At 40.2% G+C, this 20,756-nt stretch overlaps 1 protein-coding gene across 3 annotated transcripts in view; it reads left to right on the forward strand.

Annotated features, from left to right (window-relative positions):
• Window positions 1–14,170, forward strand: part of Trpc4 (transient receptor potential cation channel subfamily C member 4) — a 161,476-nt gene extending 147,306 nt beyond the window's left edge. For 2 of the 3 annotated variants that reach the window (XM_076932362.1, XM_076932363.1), the window contains exons 9-11: window positions 11,190–11,231; window positions 11,339–11,428; window positions 13,146–14,170. In XM_076932362.1, coding sequence (XP_076788477.1) covers window positions 11,190–11,231; window positions 11,339–11,428; window positions 13,146–13,859 — 846 coding nt within the window. In that variant the 3' untranslated portion in view covers window positions 13,860–14,170. The remainder of the gene's footprint in view (window positions 1–11,189; window positions 11,232–11,338; window positions 11,429–13,145) is intronic. The other variant, XM_076932364.1, reaches the window with a different exon arrangement.
• The last annotated feature ends 6,586 nt before the right edge of the window (window positions 14,171–20,756 follow it).

Here is a 20,756-nt window from a genome sequence, read left to right on the forward strand (position 1 = left end):
GTCTGCTGTTCTGGGTGCAGTGTCTCCTCTAGAATATCTCAGGATACGTTGTCTGAAGCTCTGAGTTCATTTGTTCCTCTGTGGCTCTGGATTGAGTGGAACTTCCAGTATGTCTCAGGTGGAATCCGGGGTCTACACAACAGCAGACCTGGCAGAGGTCTGATCTAGGCCTCAGATCTGAGAACTAGTTTCTAAGACACTGTCCAAATTAGAGCGCCTGGGATCCCTGCTTCCTCTGGGTTCTTGGAGGTTGGGGACAGAGCTGCCACCCAAGATCTGCTCAGTGCTCTGGCCCAGACCGGAAGGAACCAGTGTTCCGGGCCAGGAGTAACTTCCTGGGTCCTTTTGGTTCCCAGTTACTCCCTGTTTAGGGCAGGCCCTGCTGTCTGCTTACCTAGGATACTGCCTGAGTTCCAGTGCCTGGGATCCCTGTTTCCTCTGGGTTCTTGGATGTTGGGGGCAGAGCTGCCACCCAAGATCTGCTCAGTGCTCTGGCCCAGACCAGAAGGAACCAGTGTTCCGGGCCGGGAGTGACTTCCTGGGTCCTTTTGGTTCCCAGTTACTCCCTGTTTAGGGCAGGCCCTGCTGTCTGCTTACCTAAGATACTGCCTGAGTTCGAGCACCTGGGATCCCTGCTTCCTCTGGGTTCTTGGATGTTGGGGGCAGAGCTGCCACCCAAGGTCTGCTCAGTGCTCTGGCCCAGACCAGAAGGAACCAGTGTTCCAGGCTGGGAGTGACTTCCTGGGTCCTTTTGGTTCCCAGTTACTCCCTGTTTAGGGCAGGCCCTGCTGTCTGCTTACCTAAGATAATGCCTGAGTTCGAGCGCCTGGGATCCCTGCTTCCTCTGGTTTCTTGGATGTTGGGGGCAGAGCTGCCACCCAAGGTCTGCTCAGTGCTCTCAAAATATTTTCTTAACCTTTCACATTAGCATAGTGCTTTTCCTTGAAGACAGAATTAGTTTCTTGTAGGCAACAGAAAGATGGACTTGTATGATGATGATGATGGTGATGGTGATGGTGATGGTGGTGATGGTGATGATGTCTTTATCTGCATGTATGTACATGCAGATGAGTGAAGGCACCTGCAGAGGTGAGAGGTGTCAGATCCCCTGGAGTTGGAATTATACAGAGTTGTGAGTCACCTGACTGACATGGATGCTGGAACCAAACTCTGGTGTTCTGGAAGAGCAGCAAATGCTCTCAATGCTTAACCATCTCTCCAATCCAAAATTTTGTTTCTTAATCCATTCTATTAACCTATGCCTTTTAATTATGCAGTTGAAGCTATTAGTATTTAAAGTTATTATTGAAAGGTGTGAATTGATGGCTGCCATTTCAAGTTTTCTTGCTGTTTGTGTTCAAAGTCTTACTTTGTGTTTCAATACTTGTGTCTAAATTTGTTTTCCTTCTACAGTCTATTGTCTATGTTACTCTTCTCTTCAGTTCTAGGGCTGGTATGGTCGACATGGGTTTTTTGGAGTTTCTGCTTGTTTTGGTTTTGGTTTTTTTTGGGGGGGTGTTTGCTTGTTTTTGTTTTGAGGGGGCTTGGTTTTTTGTTTTTGGTTTGTTTTTGTTGTTGTTTTTTGTTTGTTTGGGTTTTGTTGTTGTTGGGTTTGGGTTTTTTTTTTTTCCTGCTATATCCTGGGAAGCTAATTTTTCTTTCAACTATGGCAGATAATTTTTCTGGGCACAATAGTCTGGGCCCTTTTAGAACATGAAGTGCACTGCTTCAGACTCTTCTGGCTTTTAAAGTTTCCACTGGGAAACCAGCCATTTCCAATATACATATGTCCAATATACAGTGCCACAGAATATGCAGTCTTCTTCCAAAAGAGAGGAAAGTGAGCATAGTGGGGTAACACTGGACCAAAGAAAGACCTAAAAGCAGCACAGAAAACTCCAAACTCCATATCTCCATGTCTGATGTCAAAATGTTCTTGAGATCTCCAACTCCTTTTAGCTTTGTTGACTGAAACACAATGGTCTCTCTTGGGCTGGTTCCACACTTGGCCTTCAGCTTTCCTCAGGATGTATTCCACAGCTCTGCATCTCCAGCATATCGGGATCTCCAATGAAATCCAGGATTCACCATCACAGCCTCATGCAAGAGAGGCCTCTATGCAAAGACACTCCTGACATACACTTAACTCAGTGGCTTTCCTTAGTCTAAAAGGCAGATTCCAAAACCCCTTTCTTGTATTTAAAGCTGCCAAGTTCTCTTCACAGCTTAGGCTTTCCTTTACTTTTTACAACTTGGAAGCACATGTCTTGCCCTGAGGTGACCACTTTCTTTCATTTAGGATCAGGCTTTGCTTTAAGCATTTTTTTTTAATCTCCTTGAGAACTGGAGTTATCTCCATTATACTTAGTGGTGATCCTTTTCCCCTCAAACTGTACATATTTTTTTAGTTTTCTTTGCTCAGTTTGTTCTTTTTCATTATAGATTTCCATATGACTGGCCATACTAATAATCATGAGAAACATTCCATTCTATGCTATCTTGAAATCTCCTCTGCCAATGTCATTAATCCAAAACTCTTCAATTCAGCCTCAGGCAGACATTTTGGAAAAGAGCAAAATGGAGCCACATTTTTTGCCAAAATATCACAAGAACAATCTCTAGGCCACTTACTAATATTCTCTCTGAAGCCTTGTGAGTAGGGCCATTATTGTCTACACTTCTGTCAGCACCACTATCTTCCCTGCTCCTGCTACTATGGCACATCAACCCTGCTTAGAGCATTCAACTAATTTCCTAATCTAAAGTCCCAAAGTCCACATTTCACCAACAGCAAGCATGGTCACAGCAATATGCTAGTTCCTGGTAGCAACTTCTGTCTTAATACCTAAAGACCACACGTGCAAATATATGAGTGTATAGGACCATTACTACTCCAACCACCACAGGTATTCTGATAGCTTCTATTTGGACCATTGTACTAGTAAAGGCTTTGAATGGGGTTTTTCAGTTCCAGCTTCCTTTCAGCTTGAGTCCTCCTTAATATTTCCGTTTATTTACAGAATTCAGTTTTCAAATACTAAATTGACTTTGTCATTTCATTCAACTGTATGTCTATGTTTTCTTGAACATCACATAGGCATTTATTTCTGTCCTCCTTAAGTTCACTGGAGTATTTGTTCTTGTCTTTTTAAACTTCTTTATCTCTTTCAAGTTTATGAATGTTATTTTAAAATTCATGTCTTGTGTTATTTGAAAATCTGTGGTCATCCAGGTCATTCTCACAGAAGACCATTTCTATAAGAGTCCTTGGTTGAGGTCAGGGACATGCATTCTTCTTGGAGGCCATTTCTATAGGAGCTGGGTTGGCAGGTGAGACATAATGTCTTGGCACTTCCTATTGTTTTGTTTTGTTGTGTGACTCAGGCATGTGGATTTCTTTCTCTCTCATGTGTATAGTCTGAGAGTCTTGCTTGTGTCACATTTGGGCCAATATGGTAGCTGCATATCTTGAGGTGGCCTTGGGAGTGTGGAGATGGCATGGGTAGGATTAATCTAGAGGGAACTCACCAGGAAAAGTTTATAGAAGCTGTAAAACTAGAAACAGGGCCTGGATTGTGATGCTGGCACTGGCAGGTAAGGGTCTTCCCTTTTGTCCTTGACTACATATTCAACAGCTTGTGATTAGCTTTCACAGGCTTTCTCCTACAGAGAATGCCATGGATTGTCCCTTCAACCCAGTATCAATTCTAATTCCAATGAGAAATTGACTGGTATGCAAGACTCGCTGCTCAGAAGAGGTGATTTTGTTTGCTTCTATATACTATGACCTCTAAGCTTGAGGAATCACAGTTGGAGAATATACTTAACCTTACAAATCACAGCTGGATTAGGAAAATAACATAGAAAACCTCTTAGTAACTTGCTGTCTTTATCAGTGCTAGTAAGAAGTAGAATTCTTTTACTCTAAATGTTTAATTTGTCTACTAAGCTGTGTTAAATTTAAATAATTTTTAAAATGCTGTAGAATAATGAATTGAACAGAAAAAGTCTTTCGGGGATCACTAAGTAATAAAGGCATGTGTTCCACAGGTCAGTAACTTAGCTAGAATTTGGGGTGTAGATGATATATAAAGTTGGGGCCCCATCCTTTAAGGCATCTGTGGGAAAGGTACAGCAGTAAAGACATTACAATAATATCTGTGAAACAAACTAATCAATATGTTAGCTGATAATACAATTACCAATACAAAATGTATGTGGTAATATATAAGATGCTACACCAACAATGCATACATTGTATATCAACTATGTGATAAATGGTTTCTGCGGTGTGGACATTCAGCTCACTCCTTTCTGGATCAAAATTTATTTACTGTATTTCAATGTAAGAATTTATTGAGGCAGGGTCACATTATGTAGCCCAGGCTAGCCTGGAACTCTTAGAGATGCATCTGCCTTTGCATCCCCAGTGCTGGGATTAAAAGGCTGTACTATCACACCTGACTAAATTTCTAAGATTGTTTAAAATGGATCTTCAAAAGGAAAAGACAGCAATGACTATGTTACTTTAGTCAATATGGCTTAGAACATTACTTCACATATAAGTGTTTTGATTTTGAAAAAGGAGAGTCAACTCATGAAAAGTGTCTTTCACATTTCAATTTTAGGAAAAGCAGCGGAGAACCTGGGGTTTTAATGTCCCCATGAAACTTGTTACAATCTACCACACCCCTCTCTTAATACTGCATCCTCCTGTTCTATCCACACAAAGGCTGGAGGACCACTCTCAGAACTGCCCTCTAGTTATTTCTAAAGCCCCTCACTAACAACCTTTAGTCTATGGAACCTCCAGTTTTTAGATACAAGGAAGGTCTTAAAATTCATTTGGACTTCTTCCCTTCTAAGCACCAAGGGGCACAAACCCTGTTTTGCTTCTGAAGTCAGAAAAAGTTTAGTTCTGTCTGGGTACACGGTCACAGATCCATGACCACAGATGACATTCAATTATCTATTAAAGGAACAATTTCCATTTTTCAGAATGAGACCTTAAATGATGTGAGTTCCAGAGTTATTTTGACTATAGAATACTGTTCTCAAAAAAACAAAATTCTTCTGATTCTCTATTTTTAAATGTACATCCTTGGCTCTAATCTGGTGTACAGCAAGACAATTTAAGCTAATTGGCCACAAACTATTAATTTTTTTCCTTTGCAACATACATTTTTTTTCTAATCTTTTATTGTGCATGCTTTAGTGCTCTAAGAATTTATGCCAAACCAAATATTCTGAGTCATGCCTGCCTCCTCCACCTTCTTTGCAGCACCAAAGAGCTCTTATTTTCTTGCCTTAAAGGTCTTGGGCATCCTTTGTTCCAACCAAACTCAGAATTTGTTCTTTTTCTACTCTCTAAAGATATAATAGATTGTCTTGTGAGCTCTTAGTTGTGGTGCGAGTGTGTGTGTGTGTGTGTGTGTGTGTGTGTGTGTGAGAGAGAGAGAGAGAGAGAGAGAGAGAGAGAGAGAGAGAGAGAGAAAGAGAGAGAGATTATTTGTATATTTTGCTTTTATCTCCAAAACAAAAAGAACATGAATTGATTGTTACGAAACTGGCCCAGAAAGGTAATTCCGTGGTGCTTTCTGCATAGTAGGAAAGAACCAACTTCTAAAAGTTATTGTCTGACCTCTGTACACATGCTAGGGCATGTACGTCCACACACATGTCTACATGTACACACACAATAAATACATGCAGTTTCATTTTTAAAAAGATGGTTGTGAGACTGTAGAAGAGTTAATGAGGAAAAAGGGTACAAAGTCATTGCTATTACTATGAAGTTACTCAGCTGTGATGTCACTCACATTTACCAACCTCCGTGACAGTTTGCTGCATAGACACTTGATGGTAAAGGTTTACACACAGAGAGAGAGAGAGAGAGAGAGAGAGAGAGAGAGAGAGAGAGAGAGAGAGAGAGAGACCAAACCAGAAAACCAGTGACATGCATTTTGCAAAATCAAATCAAGCCTTAAAATATGTTCTCATCACCCATCAAAGGGAACTTAGAGATCATCCAGTTCAACCATTTACTTTAGAAAACAACTTGTTTACTTTATCCAGTTTCTCATGATCCCTTAGGGACAAAGCTTCTTGGGGACAGAAGCAAGGAGGGACAAATAGGTCTTTTGTTTCTCAGTGCACTTGGCTCTTCATCACCCTCTTACTCCCTGGAAAGGCTGAGGAGTGCACAGCAGGTTTCTGTGCTCCACACTCAGCTTTTGATTTTTTCTATGAGGCCTTTGGAAATCTCAGGCAACCATTTCTCAAAGCCCTGATTTGAACAGGTGGTTTTGAATTCTGCTCTGAACGGCAGCGTGTAAATCTATTCCATGCTTTTAAAAAATTCAATCTGTTGCTCATCTCTGAAACCTGTGATGGATACCAAAAGATGGTTAAATTCTGTCTTTAAGGTACCCATTAATGATGAGGGAAACCACCAAGCCACAGAGTTAGGTAGTTATGAGACAGACATTAATCAAACAATATCCGTTGTTCCCTTAAAAGGAGGTAAGTGAACATCAGGATCCCAAAGGCCCAAGATGGTAGCCCAGTGTTGCAGAATAAACACCTCCCACCTGTCTAAGACAATCATGCACATTTCAGCCAGAGATGATTATGGTCTTCCAGGCGTTCTCTCTAATCTTCCTACTGTAGTTCACTTAGAGAGTCTTGTCATCCTTAAGTTGTGTGAGTTCACACTGCTGGTTGTTCAGTGCCCATTCTCAGAAAGAGCCTAGAAACACAGCTCTTCTTGGGGTGACTGCCCTGGTCTCTCTCCAGGAGCCATTATTGCTGATCTCATCTTGCTGTTCAAGCTTCCTGGAAATAGTGATTCAGTAGTCCTGAAAACTCATTAACTCATGTTTGTCTTAACCTCAGACTTCCTCTGATGGAAAATTGATATTTTCAGGTAAATCAACCTTTCACTTGATTACTTTATGCAGGAAAACAAATGATGAAGAAACGTTTTATTGTTGAGCAAAACCTTTATGAAGGAAGTACACCCATTATTGACATATTCTTTCCCTAGGCAATCATGAAATCTCACTGAAAGGCCAATTACTGAGAGTATACTAATCAAATAATAGCATCAAAGATCATGAGCCTGAAAAATATTTTTATCTTTATTGTATGTCTAAGACTTCTTGGAGGTCAGAATAATATGTTGGATCCCCTGGAACGGAGTTGCAGATGGTTGTGAGTTACCTTGTGAGTGCTAGAAACCAAACCTGGGTCCTCTGCAAGAGCAGCCAGTGCTCTTAACCATGGTGCCATTTCTATAGTCCCTTATCAGATGTTTGTCAATGCTTTCAATGGTACTAAAGCTTTAGTCCTCAGACTACAGCTTATACCAGAATCATCTAGAATTATTTCTAATTCTAGATTAATGGGAAATCCCTACTCAAAGAAAGCATTATGGTCTATCTCAGCTTTATAAGCTAAAAATCAACCTCTGTGCTTATTGTTGAAATGGTTTAAATACATTTAATTAAAGTCCAAGAAGGCTAAGGTAATGCCTCCCGAAAGCATTTAATTAAAGTGAAACATTCTTAATGCTGTAGACAGGGTGGGTTTGTAACTCGGATGCTTAATAGGGCAACATACTAACTCTCCAAGCTATCAGATCTTTGATAAAACAATGGCATTTCTTGAGTTTTATACTTTCCACTGTGTGATCTTCTCTTTTGTGCCTAGTACAACATGATGCATAGTCTCAGGGTCATTCGGTGTCAGCCAGCCTCCGGATATAGATGAACGACTAAAGACTCAGCAGTTGCCACAGAAATACAATTAATTAAGTCAGTGACAAGAGAATTAGAACCTGTGAATTTGCTGCCCCCCCCCCAACTCCCCAGCAGTTGTAAACGAAGACAGTAGTCCATGCTTGCACTTCATCTTTGATGGTAATTTGTCAAAATGTACAGTTCAGGCTTTACCACTCTCAGTGGGCTTGACTGTGGATCTTACAGAAAGGATAGCAGCCATCCATGAAAACCCTGGTTCCCCTGACTTACTGCTGTAAGATTTGCTGGGAACTGTTTATTCAACTTGCCTTTTTTTTTTTTTTTTTTTTTTTTTTTTTTTTTTTTTTTTTTTGTAAAATAGCTATTTACATGTTTACGTGTAGTTAGTTGAGATCTCACACCAAGGATATTTTCTTATCTGACAGAATTAAGGTAAGAACATCATAGGAACACATGGTACATGTCATTCTCATCATACACTATCAAGGTCACATGCTTTGGTGTTTAGAATAGGGTAGTGTGTGGATACACACACACACACATATATATGAATATGGATGTGATATGTGTATATATGTCAGCTGAATATACTTATATTTCAAAAGGGGTCTAAAATTATGACACTCAGAGGTTGGAATTTCTGTAAGAATGTTTGGGAATTTTGAGTAATCTATAATTCATCCTCTGCATTTTAGCATTTGTGACAGAAAGTACAGCTTCCTTGAAGTATTGTGACTTTCCAGAGGCAGCTTCAAAACTGAAATATCCATTGTTTCCTCCTTTTAAACCAAGAGGACTCTGTAAAAGAGTGCAGTTGATTATCATGTTTCACAGATTTCATTTTTATGCATTTCAATTTACTTGCACAAATGGGAGGTGGTATGGGACATGCTTGGTACTCTTGGAACTACAGGAATGAGGCCCTGATCACTTGGTCTGACATGATGGTATCTAGGACTCCTGCTTCTTTATTTTATACTTTTAGAACGTGTGCTTATGAAGAGAAATTAACAACTGCATGCTGAAAGTGTCCTCTAGACACTAAGTAAACTCATCTCAAGCAGAGTCAAACTGCAATTTCTGGAGTAAGGATTTTTTTTTTTTTTTACAGTTCTGAAGAACACAGCAGGTTGCATCCTTAATAGGATTCACTGAGCAGAGGAAAGACTAAAAGGCATAATTCATGGGCCAGGAACTTAGTGACAGACAGAAACCAGAGTGGAAATGAAAGAAAATGACCCTGAACGTTGACTGCAGGGAATCAACCTTTGCAGAAAGCCTGACAGTCCACATGGTAGACCTGGAAAGAATAGAAGCTAAAAAGGTAGCAAATGCCACAGTGCATCCCCGGAGCCTCTCTCCTGCTGCAGACCTCTCTCACAGCTTCGGAGAGCCGGTGCAGCTGTTGAAACAGCTTCTCTTGCACAGTTGAGGCTTCTCACTACTTCGTTTTCTTCCCATTAGTTCAAATGCTACGGTTGATCCTAACACATCAGGTGGAACCCGTTTATGCTAATGTGGCATATGGGTATACCGTCAGCCCCGTCTTGAATGCCATCCTACCAGAGAACATTCCACATGCAATCCAGCTACAAGTGGATTATTGACATGTGTACAGCTGACAAAGGGAACGACGCCACCATGTGCACGTCTTCCAAAATACTCACCCTAGACTGGAGCTAAATTAAGTCTTTGATCTTGGCCCATTTTAATGCCAGGCAGAGTTGACAAGCAATCTATTTAAAAATAAAAGCTACAAAATGCAACTCTCAGCATTAAATGTGCCCATTTTAATGTTTAAATTCACCATGATATCCTTGTTTATCACTCCTAACTCTGGGTTGATTAACCCTAATCTTAGTTTTAGGCTCAGTAAAGCTCAACTATGACCTCCAACTTCTTCTGACATTATCTTACTGAATTTAAAAAGATTCTAAAACAAGCGAAGGTGGACCAACTGAATTGGTTCTATATTAAGTTAAGAGTCTATATGCTTAAAGTATTATGGAAGTCATTTATTGATATGGAACACTTTTAGTGAGTGTTAAAGATACATACATACATACATACATACATACATACAACTTATTTAGTACTTATTTTAAGCAATGCTGCTATAGGATCTGGTAAGGCCACTGTTTCTTCCTGGAAATGCTTTTTCTCTTGGAGTTTATCTTGAGTTTTGTCTCATCAGGAGGCAGACACCACCCCCATCTGGTGGCCCAGCCATAAAACTTCCATGCTACACTCTTCAAGATAGTCTAATTTTTTAAGATTTTGTTGGCAAATACCTTAATCATAGAATTCAGTTCTAGTGCAGTGAACATTAATCACAGCCACTCTTTCTGAAATTCTATCTTATCAGCCTATGGTTAAATATTTACTAGGGAAAAAGATCAAAAGCCTTCTTAGAAACCAAGAACTATTATTCCCTTAGCTTCTCAAAATATACCAAATTGATTTCTTTATTACAGAAATGTTTTTACTTGGATTGACATTTTTCAGTGTTCTCTCTTAAGAATCAATGCCGCTGTGTATTAAAATGCATTATGTGAAGTCATCATAGACAGGTTTTTATTAATGCTTTTAGAAATACTCATGAAAGGCAAAAATATAAAATTTTAATCTCATTTGTTGTTTAACTCGGTTCTTAATGGGTTTTGTCGGCCATCAACCATCTTTTCTCCATTCTGGACAAAGAAGTTGATGTAGTGTGAAGACCCACCTTTGCTCCTAGACCATGTCAGTCTCTTCCAAGAGGTAACAGAGTGGGGAGCTTGGTAGGTGTGACTCAATGGGAGGACTCAGTCACACCCTGGCTTCCCTGGGTTCCATCTCCAAAGCCACAAGGTGAAAGGTCACTGAAAGTCACACTCACTACCTTAAAAACCAAAGGCTTAAACTAGTCCTGTGGCTCATTAGCTCTTTATTCACTGATTTTATTAAATCTCATCTAATTAAAACAAGAATCCCCTTCAGTGCCCTCCAAGATTTTAGACTGTGTATTGCTATTTACAATGATCGATTTCTATATTTTTCTGTGTTGATATTTATGAGAAACACCAATTCCATTTTCTATTTCCTTCCCTGGTCATTTCCTGTCTCTGCCTTGCAGTAATTTCTAGGGCTGTTGGGGTGTGCATCCAGTATGATTAGTCCATTCTCCCACGGCCCTGCAGCCTATCTCAGAACCCCACTTCTAGCACTGTTCATTTACTCTGCTTCAAGAGTCCTATACATTATAGACTTGCACTTTTTCACTTTTGTTCATTGATTCTTTGGATGCATGTGAAGCCTCTCTGTGACTGTGACTCCTTGGCCCCACTTTGGTGATAACAGACAACAAGAACAGCCTTATCTGCCAAAGCAGCAACTTTGAGGATAATAATGTGTCTATATAACCACACGGGAATGTCCTTTCCTTTTCAGCGGCGTGCTGCTGATAACTTGAGAAGACACCACCAATACCAAGTAAGTAGTGCTTGCGTTTGTTCCTGAAATGTCTGTTCAAACAAAATGCAGATCTGACTCTGGACAGAACGTGAACCCATGCACTGAATGTCAATCCTGTCGTTCAGGAGGTGATGAGGAACCTGGTGAAGCGGTACGTGGCAGCCATGATCAGAGAGGCAAAAACAGAAGAAGGCTTGACAGAGGAGAATGTCAAGGTAATGCTTCACCTTCATCATGGAGGCAGTGTTCGGAGGCAGCCTTTAAGGCCAGATTTACACACCTAGCCCCATGTGTTCTAGCAGACATTCATGCCGTGCCTCCTGTGTTTTAAATTAAACTTCCATGGAACTTAGAGGGAGAGTACAGACAAACAGAAAAACAACAGCAAAGTAGAGAAATTTCCCAAATTGCTTTGAAACATACTTAATCCATACTGTCAAGGGGGCTTAGCTTACTGGCGAGGAAGCCTCTAGTCCCTGATAACATTCTGATCCATGCCCCCAATTCCTGCTGCTCCGGGTGAGCTTCTCATCTGTATGTCAGCCTGATGTCTACATCGGAAGCATTTACTGACCAGCCTACTACCAATGGCACAGACTTCCCGGTCTCTGCAGCTCTCATTGGCAGGGATATAAGGTTTTCATCAATTGCAACTTGAAAGCTTAGTCTTTGAACTGGATTTTCTATTTTTAAAGTTTTTGTGAGAAGAAATAAATGAACACAGGAAATGGTATGTTTAAAATTAAAATGTAGATTGATTCTTTTATTTTACCTGGCTGTTTATAAATTTTGGAGGAATTCTTTCAGGTTAATGTGATTTTACAGGTGAAATCAAAACAATAAAAGCATAAAAGATCTTCATAGAACAACAGCTAAATAGTCAGTGAGGTGTGCAAGGAGAGGAACTGCCAAACAGTCAGCACAGATTGTCAAAAATGTTTTCCTGCAACTATAAATCTCAATTATGAGGCTAAATGCTTCCCTTTGTCCCGGAAGACAGTGTGGCTTGGGGGCAGGAGAGAGGCTAAGAAAAAGGTTTCCCAACGAAATAAGGAAAATATAAGATCTAGGAGCCTCATGTGGATCAGAGCCAGGACTTCTAGACCCAGTGGTTGGTTTAGGCCAGTACCCACAGAAGGTATTGAGAACAGAGGGAGTTTCTCGGAAGGCTAAGGTTCATGTTATTTTTACTTTGCACATCTCTTTTCATCGAAAAAAAAAATTTACTGCATTAAAACACTTGACCCCAGGACCATGAAGTGACTTGGCAGTTAGAAGCAGACTCCAGAGAGGAAATATTTGAAACCACTGTCTCAAAGAAAATAGACAACCCACTGAACAGTGACAGAAAGTACAATCCCTTTTGTTTCTTTCTATGGCACACTTAGATTTCTTTATGTGGCACAGCTGCTTTCCTCATTGTTGTCACAAAACACTAAAGAGAAGCAACTGAAAAGAGCTTTGGGTCATGGTTTGAGAAGCATTGATCCATTATGACAGAGAGCGCAGGGTGGAACAGTTCATATTATGGCTCCCAGGAGTAGAAAGGGCCCATGGACATGCTCATCATGATTTCCATTCTCCCAGTAGGTCCTACTTACCCGCAAATGCTATAATATTATGAATCCATACTTAAATTAATCTATTGAGTAGGCCTAATACTAGTGATATACCCAGAAGCGTGTTTTGGGGATCTCACTGCTCCATAATGTTAGCTGTGAAGAATAACCATCATTCTAGGTTATAAAATGCCAATAGGGAAATTAATGACACCAGGTATCAGAGAAAGAACCTGAAAGTCTAAGTAGAAACGCAGGAGGACAGAACCCTGGGTCTTCAAAAGGTGCAGGACCGTTTCAGACAGATCTAAGAAATCAGAAAATGATATCGCCATTAAGTCAGCACCTAACGTGTCATTTGGATTTCATTCAGGAACTAAAGCAAGACATTTCTAGCTTCCGCTTCGAAGTTCTGGGGTTGCTCAGAGGAAGCAAGCTCTCGACGATACAGTCAGCCAACGCAGCGAGCCCAGCGGACTCCGACGAGAAGAGCCATAGCGAAGGTAATGGCAAGGACAAGAGAAAGAATCTCAGCCTCTTTGATTTAACCACTCTGATCCACCCGCGGTCGGCAGTCATTGCCTCCGAGAGACATAACCTAAGCAATGGTTCTGCCCTGGTGGTGCAGGAGCCGCCCAGGGAGAAGCAGAGGAAAGTGAATTTTGTGGCTGATATCAAAAACTTCGGGTTATTTCATAGACGGTCAAAACAAAATGCTGCTGAGCAAAACGCAAACCAAATCTTCTCTGTTTCAGAAGAGATTACTCGTCAACAGGCGGCAGGAGCACTTGAGAGAAATATCCAACTGGAATCCCAAGGATTAGCTTCACGGGGTGACCGCAGCATTCCTGGTCTCAATGAACAGTGTGTGCTAGTAGACCATAGAGAAAGGAATACGGACACTTTGGGTTTACAGGTAGGCAAGAGAGTGTGCTCCTCCTTCAAGTCGGAGAAGGTGGTGGTGGAAGACACTGTTCCTATTATACCAAAGGAGAAACACGCCCAGGAGGAGGACTCAAGCATTGACTATGATTTAAGCCCCACGGACACAGCTGCCCACGAAGATTATGTGACCACAAGATTGTGACACTTGGAGAAGGAATGTTTACCATACCTATACATATTTTCCTTAGTGCACTGGGCAGGCAAAATGTTTGAAATCCCATTATCAAATGCTCATTTACACTTTCTAAAGTTTATCTGTTGTGGCATATTAACCTGTAATATGTTTGAACAAAGCAGAGGCAACATGAACCCTCCTCTTTTGTAGCCTGCTTTTGCTTTCACGATTTATTTTACAAGTGTTTCTGTTAAATAAACGCACCTTTTATCCTTGTACTGTTACAATCACCCACAGACAGTTTTTAGCTCTTTTTCAATTAAAACCAATGCAATTGATTTCATGTGGTAAGTGACTCCTACAATAGATATTTTTATATCCAAAACAGTGTATGTTGAAATAATAAACATTAGACATTTTCATAACTTGGGGGGAGAGGGGATTGCTAGAGGTGATTGTTCACGGAAGACTTCCATCCATCTTTATGTAATAATTTAATAAGCAACCATTACCAAGTTACTTCTTCTGGACATATAAATAATTACCAGGCACAATTATTAATACAAAAAACCATCTACCCATAGGACTCGATTCCAATCTTCTATTTAAAAAAAATGTCTGAAACAGTTTGAAGATCTTATCGGCCACACTTTTAATAGCGAAAGAAAGCTTTGTCTTGATGATAGACTATTTATGTTGGCATTTTGTCATCAAATTCACACCCCTTGTGAGCATCAGATTTAACTACTTACCAAGGTAAATATGGCCCTTCATCCACATTCTGGAAATCCAGCTCGTGGCGAAGTTCTCAGGAATAACCCGATAACAAGCTCCTGTTGTTCAAGCACTTAGGAAACATGCATGTCCAGCATCTAAATGCAGGGCAGTGATTTTCTGATGCCCTGAGCACTCAGTGTCACTCTGCAGAGGAACAAACAGCTCTCGCTTTGCTGAGTGGTTCATTGCTTTAAAACTAATATCGCTCAGAAAACTTTATCAGTGGAATTGATATAGTGCTTAGTTTATGTTTCCTTATGGAAAGCTTTTAATTCCCATTTATTTTGTCATTTATGAGATACTTTCCTTAGATTCCATTCACTTCCTAGACTTTTGAGAGGAAAATATTTACACATATTCTAAAAAAATGACATTGGCGATCTCTTACAGTATAAATTAATTAAGTGCGTCTCTTTCAAGCCATCCTAGAAAGATTCCTCACCATGTGCTGTTAGCATTACTTCAAAACAATGAAAATTTGCTGAGTCTGTTTTACTTTAGAATTTGTGTCTGTGGACTACAGAAGCAATGTAATTTAGTATAGATCGAAACTGCATAATGTGACCAAAAGTAAGAAATGGCAGCAGCAATAATGTCAGCCATTCTCTGTGTGTAATACAAATGGAGACATTTAAAGAGCTGCCATTTCAACTCACGTACAAACGAGGAAACTGAGTCAATTTATAACTGAAGGTTTGTGATGGCGCTTTTGCATACCCTTGGGGACCATCCCCTTCACCACAGCTCCCCAAGTATAAACACCAGAAGAACATTGTCTACATAGAAGGGTTTTGATTCTGAAGCCTTGTTTATTTTGACAACAAGTTAGGTAAAGTTCCATAAATGCATGCCCATTTTTGTAAAGAAAGAACCATGCACAAAATTAAAGTCTTTAAACCAAACCACATCACAGGCATTATGCAGTATACAGCATGGGATCTCAGCTCTGGACTTCAAGTATTAGAAAAGCCAAGGCTTTGAGCATCTACCCCTAAATCTGCTTTCTGTGAGAATTTAAGAACATGCTACAGGCATTTAGAGATACACTAACCTAGTGGTTGTGAGTAATGCTTCAAATGCACCTTTATATCCAGTGTCTTAGCACACAGAGTTCTACCAAAACATTCCAATTGCTCAGTAATAGAAACCCTGCAGGCTTATTTTTAATGTTGGAGTTTTTTTTAATCAATAGATCTTGCCTCTTGGGTGTTTTTGAAATAATGACCCTTTATATATATTCATTCTACATGTCTTGTCAGAATTGATTTCAAATCCTCTCTGCCCTTCAAATAACACCAAAGGTAATAAAACCAACAACACCTTTCTGTTTTCCGCTCTTCTCTTCTCTCCTCTCCTCTCCTCTCCTCTCCTCTCCTCTCCTCTCCTCTCCCCTCCCCTCCCCTCCCCTCCCCTCCCCTCCCCTCCCCTCCCCTCCCCTCCCCTCCCCTTTTCTCTTCTCTTTTCTTCTCTTCTTTTCTCTTCTCATTGTTGTTCCGGAATGGCAGAGTACTGGCATTTTACTGGACTCCTGATGACTGACAGGTATTTATGTGGGTCAGAGAACACCTGCTTCTCAGTATTCCGGAAATGACTGCCTCACGGCTCTGACGCCACCGGTAGGTGCCCTGGTGAATAGGAATGGAGTATCACCATTAGTGTCAAATTTCCTTACAATATTTTATACTCTGATTTCAGGGCAGCATTAACTAAGAGGAACGGACAGCACAGAGTGAGAAACTGGAAGCAACACTGGGTTTTCTGACAAAGGAAACTGCCCTAAGTGAGCAACTTGGGCTTTTTTCTTTATTATGCTTGTTCCTATGCCTAGAAATTCTCAATATTCAGGAGAAATTTAAAATCACCTTCCATTTGTGGTAATAGCATTTTCTTGGTTTTATTCCCTCATGATATCAAAAGAAAGTATACATTTTGGGGGGGAATTTTGCAGAAAATCCCAATGAAGATGAACAGATTTGAGGCTGAATAACCTTTATTTATCTTATTTATAACGAAGTGTGATATAAAGGGGACTCCTCCCTGTGTGCCAGCAGTGAAAGCCTGACATTTTCTGTAGAAATAAATCTGTATTAGTTTTTATAAGAAGACTGGCTATTTTAAAAAAATGGCAGTGAATCTTTTTGTAGGATGATTAATTATTTTTCAAAGTGCTTATCATCCTGGAAAAAAAATATGTTTCATGAGTTGCCTATGTGTATATCAAACTTTTTTAAATTATATTTTGTTTATTGGCTGGTGATTAAAATAGTGCAAAAAAAAGGGGGGTTCATTTCTTGCCAAGATATGAAGAACAACCTGACTGACACACTTCGGTGATCCAGTACATGAAGGCAAGCCACCACATTCTCTGAGTAATATTCGGGGAGTAATAAAATATAGAAATGAAAATTCAAGGGTGGCAAAACACTATTCCCAAAAAGCAAAGTCAGTTTTCTAGCATATGTAGGGGTAATCTGTCCAATAAGGGTATGGAATGCATTCTTCTACATGTACTAGTCCTTGATAGACATAGAATTCAGCCAGTAAATAGCTGTCCAGTCCCACGATCCCTTGCCAAGCACTGTCATTCCTAGGCACCACACTCTGTGTAGTCAGTAGGGTGGATGGCTGCCCTCCACCCTCAAAACCAGCCTGACAAAAACCAGTGGAAAATCTCCATGAATACATTTACAGTGGCCCAAATTTCAAAAAAACCACATCACGGAACATAGATCGTCATTCTGAAAATAAGTTCTTATTTTTTTTCTTATGTTTTAAGTAGAGATGCCAGTAAATTCAAACTTGCAATGTACTTCTTTGACTTTCCCCTCAGAATTCTACAAATTCTAGTAATTTTTTTGGTGTCTTGTGCTGCACTTAGCTCGGGCAGTTTGACACGTGTTATTTATTTGAATTCTATTCTTAAATGTTTAAGGTGTCTCAAATAAATTTTACATAGATAATTAAAGAAGTAAAGGCTCATGAGATTTTTGGAAACTCTCTATGTTTGTCTTGATGTTTGGCTGAATTGAGTTGAAGTTTAAACAAAGATTTAAGCAATTTCTAAGCCTTCAACTCTCTACTGGATGTTTAGATGGAGGCTTCAAATTCTTTGTGCTTTTGGCAGATAGAATTCTGTTACTTCTTTACAGTTCCTTCAGTAGAAGGAAGACACCTGCTGGTATCTGAGCTATTTACAACCAAAAGCAGAGCTAAATCAGCTTATATTTCGCCTTTCCAAAATTGTTTTAACAGATTTTAAAGCCCCTTTCTGAATGTTTCTAAAAGTACCTAGTTTGTTTCACTTCTAATGTAGATTTCTGTAATACATCTATATGCATTCTGGTGTCAATAAGATCTACCCAGTGTGAAGACCTCTCTGCTGGGAAATAATAAGACTGGGCATGAGAAACTGGGCCAAGATGAGGCCATGTTACCAGGGCAGGATGCAACCATACTTCTCTAGCCTGACCAGAACTGAAGGTGTCACAGTGAAACTAGTTCAAAATCTTTAATGTCTTAGGGCTGCACATTTGAATAAAGCGGTCTGCATGGATTTTGAGTCCATAGAATGAGCCGCAGTTGCTGTGGTTCAAGTTAGGCCATAAGTATTAAAACACTCACAGGTTAGAGATACTCAATGCGATAAGGGTTTTAATTACCATTGGTGACATGTTAAAATATTTTGCTTGAAGTGACTTAAGGTAATATTAGCTTAATAAGTTTTATGTTATTTTTACTTTCCAGTGTGACCGCTAGAGAGTTGAAAATACATATATGGCAAGCATTTGTAACGACATGTTTGTATCTGTTTATCAGACTCGCCTCAGTTCCATCACCTGCATTATGTGGATAAAGTTGATGAATATGAACAACTCAGAAGAAAACAAAAACAGAAAAAAAAAAAGGAAAACAAAACACATTGTGGTCAATTGAAATCTGTAGCATCTCACAGACTCCTAATCTTGTGGGAAAGCTGACTGGAGATTTTTCTAGTTTTGCAAGTCTCCGTAGTAGCTTTCAGGAGTACAGGTACATACAGGTGTCTCTAGTGCTGCCCATAAGCTGGTATGGTTGGTTGCTTTATTAAGAATGGGTTAGGCCTAAACTCACAACTCAGTCGATTTCCTTCATCTAACAGTATCATATTCCCAAAGCTCTCTGTAGCTCTTTGCTAGAGCAGAGAATTGAATACAATCCACACACATTTCTTCACTGTTTTTCCTACTGTAACTTAATCCACACACCGTTTTTAACAACCACCATGGGAGAGCTTCTCATTGGTGAGGATGAGACAGACGCTAGACACTTCTGAAAGGCAAATGTATTCATTTCTGACCTATGTTTCCAGCCCACTGAGGCCACCACCTCCTCAGTGATGATTTTTTCTTAGTTAAAAAGAAAAAAAAAAAAAAACTATTCACTTTCGATTCTACTCACTGCCCCCTCCAGGTCACCCTCTCCCACAACCCCTCCCCTTCACTTCTGAGTGCGTGGGCCCCTCTGAGAATCCCACCACCCTGGCATTTCAAGTCTCTGAGAGGCTAGGCTCACCCTCTCCCACTGAGGCTAGACAAGGCAGCCCAGCTAGAAGAACATATCCCATGGACAGGCAATAGCTTTTGGGATAGCCCCCACTCCAGTTGTTCAGGACCTACATGAAGACCAAGCTGTATATCTGCTACATATGTGCAGGGAGGCCTAGGTCTTTGGTTGGTGGTTCAATCTCTAGCATGGGGTCCCCATGCCTGATTGTGGTGGGAGCAGTCTTCACTCTCACTCTAAACTGTGGCAGTTCTCAAGTTCTTTTTGCTACTTTAGATTTTCTATTGCTTTCCTCCCACCTTCAAACCGCTCCTCTAGACTTGAGTAGAAGCACCATCCCAATGCCATACTTAAATTTTCTTTAATGTAGTCATTTAATGATTGCAATGAACTTACCTTATTCTCCTTTAGGCCCAATTGTTTTGAACATTTTTTTCCTGCCAATAATGAAAGTTTCCCTACTTCCTGGGAATAATAGGCATTCTGCACTGAGGTGCTTTGAGGGTACCAGTATACTCTGAGAGACTTAATTCACTCCCAGGAAGTAACTTGTTGGGCTGACTTAGCTTTGAGAAGGCACCCTGCCCTAAGTCTGTCCTAAGGACCCCAGGGGGTGGCAAGCTCTGCACATCTGCATGTGTGGCCCTTCATGTCTTTAGACCTCCGTTGCTGATATATACATTTTCTGGCTGAGAATGTCCCATCTACATCCACAACATAGAGCCAGAGCAAATCCACAGCCTTGGCAGCACCGGCTGACCTGGTAAATGAAGTAAAAACAACATAAGGTATTTCTTCTGTTTTCTCCTCTAATTAAATATTTTAAATCTTGACATCACTATGCATGCGACAAAAATAAATCAGAAATGTTGATGTAGCATTTACCTATTTTCCCTTATGGATATATCTTGTTAGTATAGATCACCCTGACCCTTCCCTATTTAGTCTTTACATCTTGATTCAGGCTGGGGTGTAGAGAGAAGGTGCCTGTACATTGGGTAAAAATGTGTGCATGTGAATCCAGATCTACAGGCAAGTGGCAGAAATTTTTTCTCATCGAGACTGGTCATAGTCACATCTTTTTAAAAATTTTTTAATTCCCAAGCCCTCCCCCACTTAACCACTAACCTGATTTATGCTTGTATAATTTAGTCATTTGGAAACAAAATCATTCACAACGTTGTGTTAGTGGAGTTCCAGTATGCAGCCTTTAGAGATTAATGTTTTTCATGTCAGAAAACTCTCTGGAGAATCGGCCAACTCATTGGCTGTTTGCTATAGTATCATTCCACAGTTTGGCCATAATACAATTTGTCTCTTTCACTGCAAGATATCCAGAACTTTCTCAGGTGAGGCTGATTGCCAATGGATCCACACTGAGCAGGTCCCTCTGTGAGTATTCCATTTGTTTTTTGAGGTAAACATCAAGGACTAGAATAGCTAGATACTATATTAGTTGAACACCCACATGTTTTTATATATGGGGGGGATGGGCAATATATATTTTGGGTTGCTCTACCACTTTACACACAACATATGAGTGACTCAGTTTCCCTGCTTTTTGTTCATCTGTGGTGTGATTTTAACCACAGTTTAAGCACAGTA

This window comes from Arvicanthis niloticus, chromosome 4 (assembly GCF_011762505.2).
Source record: "Arvicanthis niloticus isolate mArvNil1 chromosome 4, mArvNil1.pat.X, whole genome shotgun sequence".
NCBI lineage: Eukaryota > Metazoa > Chordata > Mammalia > Rodentia > Muridae > Arvicanthis > Arvicanthis niloticus.